General features: G+C 41.6%; 2 protein-coding genes across 2 annotated transcripts in view; one reads left to right on the top strand and one right to left on the bottom strand.

Moving 5' to 3' along the window:
* RINT1 (RAD50 interactor 1) overlaps positions 1–11547 on the top strand; it is a 34807-nt gene extending 23260 nt beyond the window's left edge. The window contains exons 12-15 of the mRNA XM_025449255.3: positions 5493–5707; positions 7978–8158; positions 8231–8349; positions 9681–11547. Of these exons, the coding sequence (XP_025305040.1) occupies positions 5493–5707; positions 7978–8158; positions 8231–8349; positions 9681–9873 (708 nt within the window). The 3' untranslated portion in view covers positions 9874–11547. The remainder of the gene's footprint in view (positions 1–5492; positions 5708–7977; positions 8159–8230; positions 8350–9680) is intronic.
* On the bottom strand, positions 9979–20708 carry EFCAB10 (EF-hand calcium binding domain 10). The gene is made up of 4 exons (XM_025449261.3): positions 20419–20708; positions 12658–12822; positions 12461–12548; positions 9979–10054 (listed from the first exon to the last, which is right to left on the bottom strand). The coding sequence occupies exons 1-4, from the start codon at positions 20525–20527 to the stop codon at positions 10018–10020; spliced, it is 399 nt and encodes a 132-aa protein (XP_025305046.1). The 5' UTR covers positions 20528–20708; the 3' UTR covers positions 9979–10017.
* Positions 20709–21360: the final 652 nt, after the last annotated feature.

Genomic DNA, 21360 nt, shown 5'->3' with positions numbered 1-21360 from the left:
CTTTAGACTTGGGAAATATTCATGTATGGTAATTACCATCTCAGCAAAAGCTAAGATTGAATAGTGCTTTCAAATTTTTTTTTTTAATTTTTATTTATTTATGATAGTCACACAGAGAGAGAGTGAGAGAGGCAGAGACACAGGCAGAGGGAGAAGCAGGCTCCATGCACCGGGAGCCCGACGTGGGATTCGATCCCGGGTCTCCAGGATCGCGCCCTGGGCCAAAGGCGGGCGCCAAACCGCTGTGCCACCCAGGGATCCCTGAATAGTGCTTTCAAAGTCAATAAAATCCAGGACTTTAAGGAAGATAAAATAAGAACATTTGAGGGGCGCTTGGCTGGCTGGTTGGTGGAACGAACATGTGACTCTTCATCTCAGGGTCCTGAATTCACACCCCACAGAGATTACATTAAAAAATAAAATAAAATAAAAATAATAATATTTGATACATTTTGAATGCCTTCAAAACAGGAGTACATAGAGGGGCACCTGGGTGGCCCAGTCAGTTAAGTGTCCAACTCTTGGTTTCTGCTCCGGTGGTGATTTCAGTGTTGTGAGATTGAGCCCTGCATCAGGCTTGGGATTCTCCCTCTGCCCCTCCTGCTTACGCTCTTGATCCCACTCTGTCTCTCCCTCTCTAAAATAAATAAATAGGGATCCCTGGGTGGCGCAGCGGTTTGGCGCCTGCCTTTGGCCCAGGGCGCGATCCTGGAGATCCGGGATCGAATCCCACGTTGGCTCCTGGTGCATGGAGCCTGCTTCTCCCTCTGCCCGTGTCTCTGCCTCTCTCTCTCTCTCACTGTGTGCCTATCATAAATAAATAAAAATTAAAAAAAAATAAATTGGATGTTTAAAAAAATAATAAAATAAATAAATAAATAAATAAATCTTTAAAAAAGAAACAAAACATGAGTAAATAGAATAAAAGAGACTCCCATGTGCCCATGACCTAGGTTCTTAAACCAATTTTTTTTAAGCCTCTTCTTCATCCCACACCCTTGATTGTTTTGAATATTTTTTAAAAAGATTTATTTATTTATTCATGAGAGACCCACAGAGAGAGAGGCAGAGACGCAGGCAGAGGGAGAAGCAGGCTCCCTGCAGGGGACCCCATGTGGGACCTGATCCGGATTCCAGGATCACGCCCTGAGCTGAAGGCAGACGCTCAAACACTGAGCCACCCACGCATCCCTATTTTGAATATCTTAGATATGCTTCATGATAAATATTTCAAAATGTATCTCTAAAAGAATTCCTTTAAAAAAAAAAACATAACCACAATACCATTATCACATCATTCAAAAGAGTTAATTTCTTGTGGTGGGAGGTATCTTTTAAATAAATCTAAAAATCAAAATCTTGGGTCTGGTTAGCAAGTATTGTAAGACCTTTTACGTCCCAAGAATTTTATTTATCTTTCTTTTTTCCACACAATTCTATGTGTTGACGGATTTGGTCTGCCTAAATATATTTATTTTTTAAAGATTTATTTATTTGAGAGAGAGACACCATGTGTGCGGCATGTGGACACAAGAGCTGAGGGAGAGGCAGAGGGAGAGAGAGAATCCCAAGTGGACTCCTGCTGATCGTATACATTGGGCTTGATCTCACAACCCTGAGATCATAACCTATACTGAAATCAAGAGTTGGTTGCTTACCAGCTACACCACCCAGGTGCCCCTGTATTTATTCATGTTTTAAAGGCATTCAAAAGGTATAAATATTATTATTTTTATTTTATTTTATTTTTTTATGTAATCTCTACGTGGGGCTCAAACTGAGCCACCCAGGTGCTCGCCTAAATATAATTATTAATTAGTAATTTCTGTTTACTCTTTTTATTAATCCTAGGAAAACATTGGCAATCAAGGCATTTCATAGCCAGATTTTCCAATATGTACTTGTAGCCAAAAGTGAAGAAGCTTAATTAGCTTTTATAGCCTTAGCATAGATTAATTCCTTTGGATATCTTACACTGGAATGATCTCAGAGGGTTTCCAGGAACTCCTTGGACAGGGTACCCTTGGGTTTGGACTCACTGTTCTACGATCATCTGTATGGATACAGAAATCACCTTGGGTTTTCACCAGTGTGTCCCATAAAGTGGGTTTCATAACAAGGAAGTATTAACGAAGAATTAATATGACCATAAAACCGTGAAATACATATTAAATATTAAAAAGAACTGTACTGACATACATTATAAAGTATTATATGATTGTGTCATGAAATAAAAATTGGAAAGTAAAACAACAAAAAACCCTATAATTTTTATATGACTTAAAAATACCATTTATAAAAAGTGGTAGATAAAGTGGGAATTGAAAAATTCCAGTGTAAAATGATTAGAAAGATGAACTAAGGATTGGTGATGTCGTAGTATACCAGAAAACATAATTTTTGAGTGTGTACAGATGAGTTACAAAGATAGACAAGGTAAGTTAAAATGTCTGTGTACACTGTCAGATTTTAATGAAATAAAAAATAAAAGAAGTGAAATATAGTCAAACAGGCATTTAAAGATATTCAACGCCTAGGTTTGAGAGAGTCTGGAAATCTGTGCATATATATATATATAATATATTATATATAATATTTATATTATATTTATATATACATATATTTATATATGTATATATATAAAATACAGGGTAATAAACCAAAATATAGGAAACAAAAGTAAGTATACTAATAACAAATATAAATGATGAAAACTTGATAAACACAATCATAGTTTATTCTCATCTAAACTCTTTGGTTGGGACTTACTAATTAAAGCCTTTTTTCTGCAAAAACATTAGCTGATATCCATGCACATAGCATCATTCTACTAAGCTAGGAAAATAAGACACAATAATTATTTCATAAAATGAATATAATGTGGAGTATAATCAATGCATTTGTTTATAAAGTCACATAATTAGAATACATTATTCATTGTGTACTTTTATATGTTGGTTTCCTCATTTTAGTAAGTATTTTTTTCACTCAGCCCCCATACTGTTCCGTTTTCTGCTAAGCTTTGTCATAAAACAAATTGTCATTCCTGATTCTTGTGCCAGATGATCTAATAAGAGACTCATTCAAGGCCAGATTTTTAGCTTCAGCAAATTATTTGTGGAACATCATTAACTACTTTACTTGGTGCCATAGTCTGTTAATAACAATGAATTGGCCATCATCTCTATCCTTAGGAAATTTATAATCTGATGCTGAATTAACCGGGTCCTTCTGTCAATAGAAGTAATTTAGAATTACTTTTCAAATCATGAAGTTCTTTGTCCTTGTATGTTATTATAGTTTAACATCAAAAATTATTTAACCATCTTCACGGTCCTTCAGCTTGTGAATGCTTAAAATAAAAATCATTAAAGCCCTTGTATTTCCTAGATAGGAAAAAGAAGAGTGGACAGAGTTCACCTTCCACTCATTTAGATTCTTCACTAATGGCTGACTATTGCCAGATTGTGCCAAGCCCGACATACCCAGCCCTTCAGAGTCAGGAATTTTTGAGTTGTAGGTGATAGAACTTGGCCTGAATGGGGTTGGGGGCTGGGCTGGGGAGGTGAGGAAATTGTGTAACTGAAAGCATTAGGCTGCCCTAAACTTCACTCCTGGCTTCATTCTCAGGCCGGCTCTGGGAAGTGTGGCCACCGGTGGCTCCCAGCTCACATTATCCTTCTGCAGTCACAAAAGGACCAGTGCCTCTTCTCAGATGGTTTGAGCAGAGAATACCAGCTCAGCCTCTCACAAGTCCAGCCCTGAACAATCACTAGTGTGGCCACATCTGGTCCCCTGTTAATGAAAGTTTAGGCTGTTTACAATCTTACTAATTATCCATAGCATTATTTTTCTGTAGGGTAGAAAAAATACTTTTTCTGAAAATAATATGAATTCTACCTAAAATGCCATTGTAAAAAATGACATTTTAATTTTCTTAATTCTAATAAATCTGATGCATTTATTACTACAATGATCAGTCTGTCTCTAGAAAAAATGAATACCCAGAGAAGTTAGCCATCGCACAAATGCAAATTAAAATCACAGTGAGAAGGAGCTCTTGGGTGGCTCAGTCGGCTGAGTGTGTCACTCTTGATTTCGACCTAGATTATGATCTCAGGGTTGTGAGATCCCCACATTGAGCTCCGTACTGGGTGAGGAGTCTGCTTGAGATTTTCTCTCTCCCTCTCCCATCCCTCCCTACTTACTGCTTGCACTGACACTTTCTCAACCTCAAAAAAAAAAAAAAAATCACAGTGAGATTCAACTAAATAGAAACTAAGATGTCTATAATGAAAAGATAATAATTATTAGTGCAGATGTGGAGAAATTTGAATGCTGGTACAGTCACTGTAGAAAATAGATCCTCAAATAGTTTTTTTTTTTTTTTAAAGATTTTATTTATTCATGAGAGACACAGAAAGAGAGAGAGGCAGAGAGAGAAGCAGGCTCCACGCAGGGAGCCCAGTGCGGGACCCGATCCCGGGTCTCCTGGACCAGGCCACGGGCCAAAGGCAGCACTAAACCGCTGAGCCACCCAGGCTGCCCATCCTCAAATAGTTAAACATGGAATTAAAAAAACAAAAAATGGAATTACCATATGATCCAGCAATACTACTCTTAGAGGTGTCCAAGAGAAATGAAGACGCACACACAAATGTTCATACAGTATTATTCATAAAGACAAAGTGGAAAGAATCCAATTATCTGTCAACTGATGAATGGATAAATAAAAAATATATATATAAATAAAATGTAAACGCAATAGGATATTATTATTCAGCAATGAAAAGGAATTAAGTACAGATACATGCTACAATACAGATGGACCTTGAAAACTGCTCAGTGAAAGAAGTCAGACAGTCAAGTCGACAAAGATTAGTGGTTGCCTAGGGTTTGGGGGGTGGGAGGCACAGAGAAGGGATTGGGAGATGATGGTTAAGTGTGGGGTATCTTTTTAGGGTAATGAAAACAACTAGGGGCACCTGAATGGCTCATTGGTTAAGCATCTGTCTTCGGTTCAGGTCTTGATCCCGGGGTTCTGGGACTGAGCTCCGTGTTGGGCTCCCTGCTCAGTGGGGAACCTACTTCTCCCTCTGCTTGCTTGTTCCCCCTGCTTGCGCTCTCTCTCAGATAAATAAAATCTTTAAAAATGTTTAAAATTGACTAGTGATCAACGCACAATTCTGAATATACACTTAAAGCCATTGAATTGTCCACTTTAAACAAATGAGATGTCGTGTGAATTATACTTCAAGCTGTTAGAGAAGAAGGATTTGGGGACACCTGGGTGGCTCAGTGGTTGAGTATCTGCCTTTGGCTCAGGTGATCCTGGGGTCCTGGGATCAAGTCCGGTATCAGGCTCCCTGTGAAGAGCTTGCTTCTCCCTCTGCCTGTGTCTCTGCCTCTCTCTCTGTCTCTCATGAATAAATGAATAAAATATTAAAAAGAAAAAGGTTTTAATGACTATGTTGACATATTTTTGCTTTCAGTTCTTCCTTCAACTTCAGCAGGCAGCACTGGAGGTCTTTGCAGAGAGTAACACCCTGAGTAAGTTGCAGCTGGGACAGCTAGCATCCATGGAAAGTTCTGTCTTTGATGACATGATTAACCTGCTGGAGCGTTTAAAACATGACATGTTGACCCGCCAGGTAGACCACGTTTTTAGAGAAGTTAAAGAAGCTGCAAAATTGTATAAAAAAGAAAGGTAAGTCCTCCTGTATTTTCTTACAACTCAGCTTCCAAATCCAGTTTGCTAAAAATGGAAAGATGATAAATACCTGTTTTTCTGAAATTATTCCAAGAAATAGAAGAGGAAGGAAAGCTTCTTAATTCTTTCTACAAGGCCAGCATGACCCTGATAACCAAAACCAGATAAAGGCACTTCAGAAAAAGAGAATTACAGGCCAATATCCTTGCTGAACACAGATGCAAAAATCCAGGTGCATCTTTACCACTTCAGGCTTCTCCATCGGGGGCACCTATAAAATACTATGAAACCAAACCCAACAACACATTTAAAAAAGTCATTCGCCACAATCAAGTGGGAAGAGTAGTTCAATATTTGCAAATCAGTGTGACACGTAATGTCACAATGTAATTACTAAGAGAAAGGATAACTATATGATCATTTCAACAGATGCAGAAAAAATATTTGACAAAGCACAACATCCATCATGATAAAAACCCTCAATGAAGTAGGTTTAGAGGGAACATACCTCAACATACCTCAAAGGCCATATATGAAAATCCCACAGTGAACATCATATTCAGTGGGGGAAAACTGAAAGCCTCTTCCCCTAAGGTCAGGAAGAACATTAAGTATGTGTTGTTGACATGATACTGTATGTAGAAAACCTGAGAGACTCCACCAACAAACTGCTAATGAATTCAGTAAAGTCACAGGATACACAATGTACAAAAATCTGCTGCATTTCTGTATACCAATAATGAAGCAGTGGAAAAAGAAATTAAGAAAACAATCCCATTTACATTTGTACCAAAAATAATAAGATACCTAAGAATAAACCTAACCGAAGAGGTGAAAGACCTATATTCTTGAAAACTATAATAACACTGATGAAAGAAATTAAAGATGACACAAAGAAAAGACATTCCATACTCATGCACTGGACAAATATTCAAATGTCTATACTATCCAAAGCAATCTATACATTTAATGCAATCCTATCAGAATACAAGGGCATTTTTCACAGAGCTAGAACAAACAATCCTAAAATTTGTATGGAACCACAAATGACCCTGAATAGCCAAAACAGTGGGGGAGGGGAAGCATAGCTAGAAGCATCAAGATTGCAGACCTCAAATTATATTTCAAAAATAGAATTACCCTATGATCCAGCAATCGCCCTACTGGGTATTTACCCAAAGAATACAAAAACACTAATTCAAAGGAATGAATATATAAAATTATGGACAGTGGAGTATTATTTAGCCATAAAAAAGAATGGAAAGAATGAAATCTTGCTATTTGCAAGACCTGGATAGAGCTAGGGAGTATAATGCTAAGTGAAATAAGTCAGAGAAAGACAAATACCAAATGATTTCACTCATGTGGAATTTAAGGCATAAAACAAATGAACATGTAACAGACTCTGAACTCTAGAGAACAAACTGATGGTTACCAGAGGGGAAGGTGTGGGAGAATGAGTGAAATAGGTGGCAGGGATTAAGGAGGGCACATGTGATGAGCACTACTGATTAAAAAGTTAAAAAAAAATTGAAAGATGATATATGCAGTCACATTTCTAAGGTGTCCAGATAAGCAGAGTTTGGCCCTTGGTACTACAAATTTTGAACTATTTCGGATAGAAAGCTTTCTAAAATATATTAATACATTCTTAATTGGAATAAAGTGGTCATAATTTCACCATCAGATGGATCTGTAAATACAGAGAACTGGTGTATGATGTGGGGTTGGGTGCCATGTACCAAAGCATGGTGCTCCTGTAGTGTTCTGTGCGTGCCTGGTACACTTTATCCCACCCTTATGGTTCTGTGTGGATGTCGGTTACCTTCGCCACGCCGTATCCTCTGTGTGCGTCTGTTCAAGCGGAGTCCCTGTCCCACAGACTATTTATAAGCAGTTTGGAAGTGTTTTCAGTCCCTGGTCTTTTGCTGAAAATCAGATCATGAAGTTAGCTGATGTCTTAAATGCTAATACGGTTTACATTTTGCCTGTTTTATAATGATTTCAGTAAGTCACATTAACATAGGGAGATTAAAAAAAATACTATGTGTCATCGTCGTCACATAGGGAGTATTTAATACAGAGGTAAAGTATAAATATATTTACTTTCTGAGACAGGTTTTTGTGCTGGGCTGTACATTGTTTCTCATCCAAAGTGCACTTCCCTGAATTTGAAAGGATTTGTTAAGTCTTAAAACACACCAAGTTTTGAGAATCTTTCCTAAAACTTAATGTGCCATGGGCCTTGCTGCCTTTGTGTCTTCCAGGTGGTTGTCCTTGCCATCCCAGGCCGAGCAGGCAGTGATGTCGCTGTCCAGCTCAGCCTGCCCGCTCCTGCTCACGCTGAGAGACCGCTCACTGCAGCTGGAGCAGCAGCTCTGCTTCTCCTTATTTAAAATTTTCTGGCAGATGCTTGTGGAGAAGCTGGACGTATACATCTACCAAGAAGTGAGTAAGAGCAGGCTGTAGTCCGGGCTGTGATGATAAAGGCAGCTGTTACATGACTGCTCTTTGTTGCAGATCATCCTTGCTAATCATTTCAATGAAGGAGGAGCAGCTCAGTTGCAGTTTGATATGACGCGGAATCTGTTCCCCCTGTTCTCCCACTATTGCAAGAGACCGGAAAATTATTTTAAACAGTAAGCTCAATATTTAACCATGACTGCTAGTGTATCAAGTGTTTATAGAGGAGGTGGATTCCTTTTTTTTTTTAAACAATTCTTGGATTCTCGTGATGTTTGCTGGGATAAACAGAGCATCAATTAAAATTTTAGGACATGCACTGTATACCCAGATAATCCAAGACACGACCCATGACCCCCTTCCTCTATTTATCAGAACTGGATCTAAATGATGTGTTGGGCTTTTTATTTCTTGCATTTAGTTTAATGCTCCTATTTGCCTTTACTTTTTATTTTTATTTTTTTAAAGATTTTATTTATTCATGAGACACAGAGAGAGAGAGAGAGGCAGAGACATAGGCAGAGGGAGAAGCAGGCTCCATGCAGGGAGCCCGACGTGGGACTGGATCCTGGGTCTTCAGGATCACGCCCTGGGCCGAAGGCGGCGTTAAACCACTGAGCCACCTGGGCTGCCCTTGCCTTTCTTTTTCTTTTTTTTCTTTTTTTTTAAGATTTATTTACTCATGAGAGAGAGAGAGAGGCAGAGACACAGGCAGAAGGAGAAGCAGGCTCCATGCAGGGAGCCCAATGTAGGACTGGATCCCTGAACTCGGGATCACACCCTGAGCTGAAGGCAGACGCTCAACCGCTGAGCCACCCAGGCATCCCATGCTATTTGCCTGTTACTGGAGAGAGAAAATGCAACAAGTGCAGTTCTTCCATACTCAATAAGTATTAGAAATTAGAAATATGCTTAGTACCTAATAGTATGCCAGGCCTGAAGAAAATTTGTTTTCTTAAATATTTATTAATTTTGGTTCAAAGCATAACTTTATGTAAGAAAAATTCTTAGTATTTTTAGAAATTGATTTAAAATTTAAATTATTGGGGGCAAATTTGAGATTATAAAACATTCTTTTAAAGTTATTATAAAACAAGATTATTTTTGCTAATTTAAGTTAAGCTATCTGAATTTTTTTCTTTTTCTTTTTTTTTTTGTTTCTCTTTCCATATTCTAATCTAGCACAAGTCTTAGCTACATTTAATAGGTTACTATGTTAGTATCAATGTTATATTTTGGGTGGTAATAGATACATATTGAAAACAATGATCCTATTACATTACAGTAATCTAATAAAATATAAACACTGTATAAATACATAGTCCTAATGTGTTAAAAGAGCCAAATAATAAATCCATAAATATATTTTATAGAGGACAATATGGACTAGCAGTGTAGGGAAGCTGTTTATTTTCTGAAAATGACTATATTATGGAATAATGTGGATGATATATATATATATATATAGGATATCTCATTTCCCTCCTGCCTTTTTTTTTCCCCACAGTGTAAAAGAAGCCTGTATTGTTCTGAATCTGAATGTTGGTTCCGCCCTACTTCTGAAGGATGTCCTGCAGTCAGCTTCAGGCCAGCCCTCTGCCACAGCCGCATTAAATGAAGTTGGAATTTACAAACTGGCTCAACAAGATGTTGAGATTCTGCTTAATTTGAGGACAAACTGGCCTAACACTGGAAAATAATGCATCTTTTTTTGTTTTGGAGTTTTGGGTTTTAACAAAGAGGAAGCCAAATTGGATTTCAAGTTAAATGACAATGTTCTGAATTAATGAAACTGGACAGTTGAAAACTTTACAGAATCATTTAATCTTGGACTTATAGTGTAATTAAAATGATGACCATATTTCCTCAGTCCTCTTGTTCCTAAGAAAACAAAAACAGAAAACTCAGAAGCCAGGAAAATGCAGAATAATTGCATTTAGAAATACATGTCTACTGAATAAGATACAAGAGCAGAGATAATAAATTACGACAAATTTTCATCCTATGCTAATTAAGGGAAACTGTTGTAGATAATCAAACACAGCAAATAAATTTTTAAAAAATCACTTTAGAATGCATGTTTATAATTAGAAGTTCCTATATCTGGCTTGGAAATTCACTGTATTTCCTATAAGAGAACATGAGATGGTGACTAAAATAGAATTGATTTCATTTTTCCACAAATGTCCTTATATTTGTCCTTCCTAGGGGCGCCTAGGTAGCTCAGTGGGTTAAGCATCGGACTCCTGCTGTCAGCTCAGGTCATGATCTCAGGGTCCTCATATTAAGAACCAAGCTGGGGCTCTGCACTCAGCAGGGAGTCTGCTGGAGGTTCTCTCTCTCCCACCCCCCCACCCCGCATGTGCTCATTATTGCTCTCTCTCATAAGTAAATTTTTTAAAATAAATAAATAAATTGGGCAGCCCAGGTGGCTCAGCGGTTTAGCGCCACCTTCAGCCCAGGGCCTGATCCTGGCGACCTGGGACCAAGTCCCATGTTGGGCTCCCTGCATAGAGTCTGCTTCTCCCTCTGCCTGTGTCTCGGCCTCTCTGTGTCTCTCATGAATAAATAAAATATTTAAATAAATGAATGAATAATAAAATCCTTCCTAGTTCCATTCCATATGACAGTGGGCAGCCTTTCCTTTTGGATGAAACATTTCAGGCCAGAGTACTGTGTTTCAGTCCTTCCTCCAGGGTAGTGATGGGAACTAAACACTTTTTGTTTAATATTTATGTAACTGGCAATGAGTTGGGAATCTTAAGCTTTTTATTCTTCCTACTTTTCCATGGCTTTGGACTCTAATGATTTCTTGATTAATAAGTCCTTAAGAGAACAAAATATTTAAAGAAATTGAGTTACATTGATTAAAAGCCTTCTACAACTATTAAATTTTATTCATTTTTTTTCCTGACTTAGCATTTAGTTAGTACTTTTTTTTTTCTTAGTACTTTTCAAGGTGTAATACATCAAATCTAAAATTGTGAGGCTGAGGGCCTAGTGGCTTAGCGCCACCTTCTCCAGGGCGGAATCCGAGACCCGGGATCAAGTCCCATGTCAACCTCCCTGCATGGAGCCTGCTTCTCCCTCTGCCTGTGTCTCTGCCTGTCATGAATAAATAAATAAAATCTTAAAAAGAAAATAATAATAAAATAAAATTGTCAGGTTGGGGCAGCCCTGGTGGCTCGGTGGTTTGGCGCCGCCTTCAGCCCAGGGCGTGATCCTGGAGACCCAGGATCGAGTTCCATGCTGGGCTCCCTGCCCTGTGTGGGGCCTGCTTCTCCCTCTGCCTGTGTCTTGGCCTCTCTGTGTCTCTCATGAGTGAATGGATAAAATCTTAAAAAATAAATAAATAAATAAAATTGTGAAGCTGGCATGCAGCCTATACTGTTTTTGTTTTGTTTTAAGTAAGCTCTACACCCAACGTGGGGCTTGAATTCACAATCCCAAGATCAAGAGTCGCATGCTCTACTGACTGAGCCAGCCAGGTGCCCTGCCCTGTAATTTATACTATCAATAAATATTTACTTGGTAATAAATAATTTTGAGGAAATACTTTGAGAAAACTTCTATTACCCCACATTTTATTTATTTATTTATTTAAATATTTTATTGGGGGGGGCGATCCCTGGGTGGCTCAGTGGTTGAGCGCCTGCCTTCGGCCCAGGGCATGATCCTGGAGACCTGGGATCAAGTCCTGCATCAGGCTCCCTGCATGGAGCCTGCTTCTCCCTGTGCCTGTGTCTCTGCCCCCCTGCCCTGTCTCTCATAAATAAATAAAATCTTAAAAAAAAAAAAAAGGATTTTATTGGTTTATTCACAGGAGACACAGAAATACAGAGACGTAGGCAGAGGGAGAAGCAGGCTCCATGTAGGGAGCCCGATGCGGGACTCGATCCAGGGAATCCAGGATCCCGCCCTGAGCCAAAGGCAGGTGCTCAAACACTGAGCCACCCAGGCATCCCTATTACTCCATATTTTATAGAGAGATTTTGTAACTAGTGTCTTGGGGTCAAAGTTTTTCTGTAGTTCTAGCAGACTGGGTCTTCTCTACCTCATTTTTTGAGAATTGCTGGGCTTTCCCATTGAGAAAAGAATGAAGCTGCCCACGGAACTTCTAATTCCAGACTTTACTGTCACTCCTTGCTTTCTAGACAGGTGAAAGTTTCAAGGCAATGAAATGTTTGCCAAATGATAGGAACTTCTGTTTTAAATTACTTTAAATTACATTGTACTTCAAAATCATGTCATACTATTTAAGTATCAGTCATGTAAAAATAAACTTACACTTCAGCTCTGAATTTATCCAAAGTTATTATATGTCCATCATCTATTAAAACTTCATCTTTATTCAACAGACCCAGGGTTTTTAGGGCTATAAAACCACAACGAGAAGAAAGGAAAATTTATGAAGCATTATTTTCAACTAGGGTAAGTTATGGAATGAGTGCAAACTATTACTTCAATTGGTAGATGATACTGACCTTCTTTGTACTGCACAAATGATATGGTGCCTTTACTTGAAGTGTCCATCATCTCAAACATAGCCACAATGTTAGAGTGATCCATAAAGAAAGGAAAGGCCACGCCTGTTATTTTGGCAATTCTCAGTCGTTCCAATATAGTTATTAAATACTCTCTTGGTTTTTCTGTAAAAGAATAGTTTCAGTTCTTTCTGATATAAAATTAAGATCTATCACAAATGGAAATAGTCATTATTAAATAACTATGTTCAAGGTACTAGGCACTGGGTGAAAACCTTGCTTACATGAAAAACAATACATTAAACACATATAGAAAGTGCTCTATCCCAAATATGGGACCTGGGTATTTTTTTTATTTTTTATTACTCTTTAAAAAAATTTTATTGATTTATTCATGAGAGACACACAGAGAAAGAGGCAGAGACATAGGCAGACGGAGAAGCAGGCTCCCTGCGGGGAACCTGATACAGGACTCAATCCCAGGACTCCAGGATCATGCCCTGAGCCCAAGGCAACGCTCAGCTGCTGAGCCACCCAGGCGTCCACTGGGTATTTTTTAAAGCTGCTCAGGTGATTCTAATTTACAGACAAGTGTCAAAAACTGAAAGAAATAAATTTTTAAAAGTACAGCATGATTCAGGGAAGGTGGTCAGCGAAAAGAAAGGATAAAATGTAAATAAAAACAGAGACTCTTAGATTAATATATTTTTCTTTTTTTTTTTTAATTTTATTTATTTATTTATGATAGGCACAGTGAGAGAGACAGGCAGAGACACAGGCAGAGGAAGAAGCAGGCTCCATGCACCGGGAGCCTGATGTGGGATTCGATCCCGGGTCTCCAGGATCGCGCCCTGGGCCAAAGGCAGGCGCTAAACCGCTGCGCCACCCAGGGATCCCTAATATATTTTTCCATTAGGAAGCGTAAGTGTTCACTTCTAACATAAAAGCAGTAATTTGAATAAATAGGGTATCTCTCACTTAAGCAATATGAAAGATAAAAAAAAGATCAATCCATTTTCCAGAAATAATGCAGGTGGAAGCAGCTGCAGAAGGCGCAGCTTTTTAAGCAGAAGCAGGAGCAGCTTAAATATGAATGCCACCCACTACACACACACAGTGATTATGTATTTCTTTTAAAAACTTTTTCTTGGGATCCCTGGGTGTCTCAGCAGTTGAGCATCTGCCTTCGGCCCAGGGCGTGATCCTGGGGTCCCGGGATCGAGTCCCAAGTCGGGCTCCCTGCAGGGAGCCTGCTTCTCCCTCTGCCTATGTCTCTGCCTCTTTCTCTCTGTGCCTCTCATGAATAATAAATAAAATCTTTAAAAAAATAAAAATATAAAAACTTTTTCTTGAGAATTTTATAAATTTATAAAAGTAGGAAAGTATAATGAACCCATCAATCAACTTTAACTTAAAATCTGTGGCCAGTTTCATTTCACCATCATCTCACCCAAGTCCCCTCCTTCCTGTATTATCTGGAAGTAAATTACAGTGATAATATTCATTAATAAATATTTGAGCATATACCTCCAAAAGTTTAAGGACTTCTTTTGAGATATAACTGACATGTACCATTGTATAAGATAACATGTTGATTTGATACATTTATATCTTGCAGTATGACTGTCACTAACATTAGTTGACATCTTTATCACATCACATAATTATTTCTTTTTTGGGGTGGGAATAATTAAGATCTAGTCTCTTAGCAAGCTTGATGTTTATAATACAGTAATACTGTAAGCACTATGCTGTGCATTGGATTTCCAAGACTTCTCTACTAGTTGCAGGTGGAGGAACAGCTCTAAACCCCCCCACCTCCCACCCAGTAACCATTCTACTGTTTTAACAACTTTGGCTTCTTTAGATTCCTCATATAAGTGATATGCAGTATTTGTCCTTCTCTGACTGAGCTCACTTAGCATATCCTCAAGAGGCATCCATGTTGCAAATGGCAGGATCTCCTTTCTCATGGCTGAATAATATTCCATTGTATAAATATACCACATCTTCTTATTCATTCATCTGTAGGCAGATGCTTAGATTGTTTCCTTATCTTGGCTATTGTGAATCATGCAGCAATAAACAGGAGAGTGCTAATATCTCCTTCATATCCTGATTTCATTTCCTTTGGATATATACCCAGAAGTGGAAATGCTGGAGCACACAGCAGTTCTGATTTTAATTTTTTGAGTAACCCCCGTAATATTTTCTATAGTGGCTGCGCTAAATTACATTCCTACCAACAGTGCATGAGGGTCCCTTTTTCTCCACATTCTTACTTGTTATCTTTGCCTCTTTTGTAACAGCCATTTTGATGTGTGAGGTGGTATCTCCTGGTTTTGATTTGCATTTTCCTGATGATTAATGGTGTTAAACATCTTTGTATGTACCTGCAAGCAATTGTAGGTCTTTTTTTTTCTTTTGAAAAAATGTCTATTTTGTTCCTCTGCCCATTTTTTTTAAGTCTATTTATTTTTTTTAGTAATCTCTATGCCCAATGTGGGGCTCAAACTCACAAACACAAGATCAAGAGTCGCATGCTTCCAAATGAGCCAGTCTGGAGCCTGCCTTGCCCATTTTTAAATCAGATTTTTTGTTACTGAATTGTAGGTGTTCTTTATATATTTTAGACCTTTTTTAAAAAATTTATTTATTTATTCATGAGACACACAGAGAGAGAGGCAGAGACACAGGCAGAGGGAGAAGCAGGCTCCATGCAGGGAGCCTGATGTGGGACTCGATCCCGGGACTCCAGGATCACATCCTGGGCCGAAGGCAGATGCTCAACTGCTGAGCCACCCAGGTGTCCCTATAAATAAAATCTTAAAAAAAAAAAAAAATCTCTCGTGCCTTTTTGAACAGATTTTAACAGACTGTAGAAACAAATGGGTTACTAAAGGCAGTCACACCATGTATGCAATCTTCTGTTGCTTCTCTCTAAACTATTTATCAAATTCAGAAAGAGAAAAAAGGCCAACTTTGAATTTCAGTTCACTACTTTTTTCTTTTCTTTTTTTAAAATTTTCTTTATGATAGTCACACACAAGGAGAGGGAGAAGCAGGCTCCATGCACCGGGAGCCCAACGTGGGATTCGATCCCGGGTCTCCAGGATTGGGCCCTGGGCCAAAGGCAGGTGCTAAACTGCTGTGCCACCCAGGGATCCCCTCAGTTCACTACTTTTTAAGGACATGGTAAGTAAATAATGTTAATGGAACTTGCGGTGTTTCTCTGATGAAGGATTTTTACTGTATATCCTTCAGACCGCACGAGATGTTATAATGCTTATGTCTGGAATCTATAATTTATACTCTGCCTGCATCTCAAAATATTTTGAAAATGCTTACAACAGAAATAATAAAGGTATTAACGTTAGGCACCTGGGTGGCTCAGCCAGTTAAGTGTCTGCCTTCGGCTCAGGGTCATGATCTCAGGGTCCCGGGATGGAGCCCCACATGGGACTCCCTGCTCCTTGGGCATCTGATGCTCCCTCTCCCTCCGCCTGCCTCCCTCTGCTTTGCGCTCTCTCTCTTTATACCTTCATATCTTTTAAAAAAAGATATTAACTCCAATAATTTTTTATTTTTAAGTGATCTCTCTATCCAACATGGGGCTTAAACTCACAACCCCGAGAACAGGAGTTGTGTGCTACACCGACTGAGCCAGCAAGCCACCCCAAAAGATTTAACTTTTTAAAACAGGAAGGGAGGTGCCTGGGTGGCTCAGTTGCTTAAGCATCTGCCTTCAGCTCAGGTCATGATCTTGGGATCAAGCCCTGCATCAGGCTCCTTACTCAGCGAGGAGTCTACTTCTCCCTCTCCCTCTAACCCTTCCTAGCCCGTGCTCACTCACTTGGCTCCTTCAAATAAAAAAATAAAATATTTTTAAAAATTAAAATAGGGGGATCCCCGGGTGGCTCAGCGGTTTAGCGCCTGCCTTTGGCCCAGGGCGCGATCCTGGAGTCCGGGGATCGAGTCCCACGTTGGGCTCCCGGCATGGAGCCTGCTTCTCCGTCCTCCTGTGTCTCTGCCTCTCTCTCTATCATAAATAAATAAATAAATCTTAAAAAAAAAAAATTGAATTTAAAAAATTTGTTAAAAAAAATTTAAAATAAAAAAATAAAGAAATAAAACATGAAGGGAAGATCCAAATGTTACTATCCACCTAAGTTATTATATAAAATTCAGCTGATAATGACAGTTTTCCAAGGGAAACAAAACCTCAAGTTCAACATCTTAATAATAGCTAATATTTATTGAGCCCTCACTACGTGCTTGGTATTCCACATAACCAACAGTTTCCTAAGACCCACAGCTAGTATAAGTCAAGGCAGTGTGTTCCCTAAAATTTGCAGGCTTTATCATACTCTAACTGAAATATGGGAAGCACTGGACTCCCCAAACCTACTCAGCTATGATAGTCTCTAGAGTTTTCCACCTCTATAACTCTCAAAGATATCTTTTTTTTTTAAAGATTTTATTTATTTATTCATGAGAGACAGAGACACAGGCAGAGAGAGAAGCAGGCTCCATGCAGGGAGCCTGATGTGGGACTCGATCCTGGGACTCCAGGATCATGACCTGAGCCAAAGGCAGACACTTAACCACTGAACCACCCAGGTGTCCCTCTCAAAGATATCTTATCTTCACTCAGCAGCATCTCTCATCTGGGTTACAACTGTCTCCTTTTTAAAAATGAAATTCTAATTTTATGAAAGGCCTCCCCTAAGCATTTATACTGTCTCTTTCTACAGCACAGAACTGTCACTGGGAAGTGACACATTTTCCTACCGAATGACTTCGGGTTATGTTAGGTTTTGCTGTTAAATGAGTTATGAAAATCTGTTGGTTTTCAGAGCGTTTACAATTTTGAAGTTGAAGATGAGGGATTGTAGACCTGTCCCCTCAACAGCAGGAATGCAATCAAACTGTGTGGTCTTATTTTCCATAAATCCCTTACAATCCAAGGTTTTCAAACTGGGATACATGTCATAATGCCAGAGGTTTCATAAAGACCCAAGAGAACATAGTGTTTCCTCCTGAGAATGAATCATATCGAGGTGAGAAAAATGTGACGTTTATAGTAAGAAATGGATAGATCTGTAGGAGAACAAGACTTGTAAATTTTTAGGGTAAAACAAGTTATTCCAAAGAAACTTGTTAGCAGCATCAGGCTAAGGTCTGACACCAAAAGTACAAGTCCTCTCTCCTCTGCTCCTCAGGGGATCCGGGCAGGGAACGTTGAGATGCACTGCCCTGTACCTGGGACGCCAGCCAAACCCCTTGGCTCTTCCTCAGTATTTCTTCCCCCGTGGTTTGCCCTGCCCTCCCCATCCTCTTTGGAGTTTGCAGAGATGTCTCAAGAAATTTACACTGTTACAGGAGGTAAGGTAACAGCATCTCAGTTTCTTACAATAATTATTTAAATTCTGAATGTGATGGGATTGTGTTATTAACCGTGTATCTGCTACCAGACTTCCCCTTCCTATTCTCTGCTGAGAGAATGTGTCTTTATCTTGGATTCTCTTTTCCCCATCATGCCTTCCACAGGTTAATTCATCTCCCACAGGTGAGTTCAAAACCTTTTATGTTAAAAGGAAAAAATGAATCCCTGAGATACTACGTTGGTTGACATCAGAAAGAGCTTGAGAGGAGGAGGCCAGGAAAGAAGCAGGAGACAGAAAAAAAAAAAATCTACAAATTAAGAAAGACCACAAAGTACCTACCAGCACAGTGGATTAGGAAAAACAAAGATGAACCCACTTCAAGGCATATAAACATTTAGAACACCAGGGATAAAATAAAAAGACAATCCTAAAAACTTCCAGAGGAAGAAAAAAAGTCTTAAACACATCAAGAACCTGATGATGTCTTGACATCAGACTCTTCAGAGCAACAGTGGCAACTAGAAGACAATGGTGCAATGCCCTCCAAATTCTGAGGGCAATATTCTCTAACCAGGAATTGTATCTACCCTAGTTATCGTCATATTTGAGTGTAGGATGAGACATTTTTCAGATAGGAGTTCTCAAAATATTTACTGCTCCAATGAAGCACACTCTCAGGGAGCCATATCTAGAGGATATGTCCCCCTAGAGGAAGAGGGAAAAAAAAAGCAAAAACAGAGGGCCACCCAAGACCATAAAACAAACAGGCTGTAAGCACAGGAGAGAGGTGAAGAGGATTAGTGTCGGAGAGAGGGAAACCCCTGAAGTCCAGCCATCCAGCAGAGTGGCTGAGCCATCGGGCCAGCTGGGAGCCGAGAACAGAGAGCTGGGGGATGTGCGAGGGTGGTGAGTTCCGGATGAATCTCCTTTCCTACTGAGAGGAGATCTCTGCTTAGGACAAAAAAGAGGATATTGATGAATCAGTGGTAATGACACAGAAAATGTAAGTAAACATTTAAGGGGCAGCCCCAGTGGCTCAGTGGTTTAGCACCTGCCTTCAGCCCAGGGCCTGACCCTAGAGACCCAGGATCGAGTCCCACGTCGGGCTCCCTGCATGGAGCCTGCTTCTCCTTCTGCCTATGTCTCTGCCTCTTCCTCTCTCTGTGTCTCTCATGAATAAATAAAAATCTTAAAAAAAATTTAAAATGTAGTATTATGAACTTCAGGGAAATCAAGAAAGGACATAATCCTAGCATCTTCCTGCTACGGCCATCCTACTGTATGCACCAGCTGTGGATATTTGCCTAATGATAATAATAATGTAAATTCTGAATACTGGCCACACCAAAATCGAATTCTAACCTTATTGGCAAGGTGGGGGTGAGGGGGAACAGGTGTGAGCGTGCCCACGCCCACGCGCGTGCACGTGTGTAGGAGAGCTGAAGTCTCACCTTACCTAGTATAAAGCTGAATCTGGACCTGGAGGGCTGGGGGGACGTTAGTAAGTAGCGGCACAAGTCTGTGATTTAGGAACATCGGGGTCAACAGCTAAAGGAGCTGGAAATCATTTGTTCTGTAGAGCAGGGATCCGGGACAGGGAGGGAAATGCTGTCATTCACTATGAGCCCTGGAGTAGTTTTTGATTTTAAACCTCGTAGGGGGAATCCCTGGGTGGCGCAGCGGTTTGGCGCCTGCCTTCGGCCCAGGGCGCGACCCTGGAGACCCGGGATCGAGTCCCGCGTCGGGCTCCCCGCATGGAGCCTGCTTCTCCCTCTGCCTGTGTCTCTGCCTCTCTCTCTCTATCGTAAATAAAAATAAATCTTAAAAAAAAAAAAAAAACCTCGTAGGTATGCTTTAATAAATCAAAATGAAACATCTGCTGGAGGACGCCCGGGTGGCTCAGGGGGTCGAGCGTCCGCCTGCGGCTCGGGTCGTGACCCCGGGGTCCCGGGATCGAGTCCCGCGTCGGGCTCCCTGCCTGGAGCCTGCTTCTCCCTGTGTCTGTGTCTCCGCCTCTCTCTGTGTCTCTCGTGAATAAATAAATAGAATCTTAAAAAGAAGAGACACCTGCTAGTTGCCAGGCAGAGGGATGCTATTCGTTATTATTCATTTATTATTTCTCCCCCGCGCGCCGCGCCGTGAGATCCGTACTTCCTCCCCATCCGCCCCCCGGCCTCCCTCCCACCGCCGGGCCCCCGCGCTCGCCCGCGCCCCGGCCACGCCAGCCCCGGGAGAGGCGGCCTGTGACGGAGGCCGCGGCGCCGGCCGAGACGCGGGCGAGCGCGGGGCGGGGGTCCCGGGAAGGGAGCCGGCGGCCGCGCGGGAGACCGGGCTGGGGGGAACCGAGCGCCGGAGGGGCAGGCAAGACTCTCACCAGGCCGGAAGAAGAGCAGAGCGCTGGTGAGGTAGCTCAGCAGCTCCATAATCCGATGTTTCTCCAAATAATTCCTGGCCTCCAGCTCCCGGCTGCCGCCCGCTTGCATGGCGCTGCGTGGGGGCGTTGCTAGGCGACCGGGCGGCGTCGCGGCCGGCGGGCTCCACCCCCTCCGCCCGGCGCGGTCGGGTGACGCGCCTCCGGTAGGGGGCGACCCCGGGCGTGGAGCGAGGAAGCCGCGGCGGCGGGGGCGGGGCCTCGCTGTGTGGGCGGGGCCTCGTGGTGATGGGGCGGGCCTCGCTGTGTGGGCGGGGCCTCGGGGCGGGGGCGGGCCTCGCGGCGATACGGGCGGGGCCTCGTGACTGTGTGGGCGGGGCTTCGCGGTGGTGTGGGCGGGGCCTAGTGGCGGGGGCGGGGCCTCGCGGATGCCCGGGCGTCAGTGCGGAGCCCCCTGAGGGCGCGCCGGCGGGTTCCCCACCCCGGCAGCCGCGGGCTGGGCCTGATTGCCTTTTCCTGTTTTTGTCTCTAGCACCCAGCTCGGAACTTGTTGATCCGGTGAATGAGACCTCGGGGTCTAATAACAGGATGAACTGATAACAGAGGGGCTTGCGTAATTGCAGGGGGTGCAGTGGAGAGGACCCCCTGCCTGCAGCACAGCGCGGGCCGCGGGGCGGGAAAACCGCACTTTCCTCCCCGGATTGTGGGTCCGGAAGGATGCTGGGATCCTGAGCTGCATCCTGAGCTCCCCCTCTCTGCCGGCCTGACAGAGTCCCTCGGGCAGGAGAGGGAGAGCCGCCGAGTAAGACGGGGTGCAGGTGCGGGGAGGCCGCCACGCAACTGCTGTTGTAGCTTGGAAGCTAGACTCTAGGCTGGGACTCCTGTCCCTGAGGCCCAGGCTCTGAAGTCTGAGCTATCCCTCAACAGGCACTTCAAGGAAGGAAA

Source organism: Canis lupus, chromosome 18, assembly GCF_003254725.2.
Source record: "Canis lupus dingo isolate Sandy chromosome 18, ASM325472v2, whole genome shotgun sequence".
Lineage (NCBI taxonomy): Eukaryota > Metazoa > Chordata > Mammalia > Carnivora > Canidae > Canis > Canis lupus.
The sequence above is the reverse complement of the archived record's forward strand: the minus strand, read 5'-3'. Positions and strand labels throughout refer to the sequence as shown.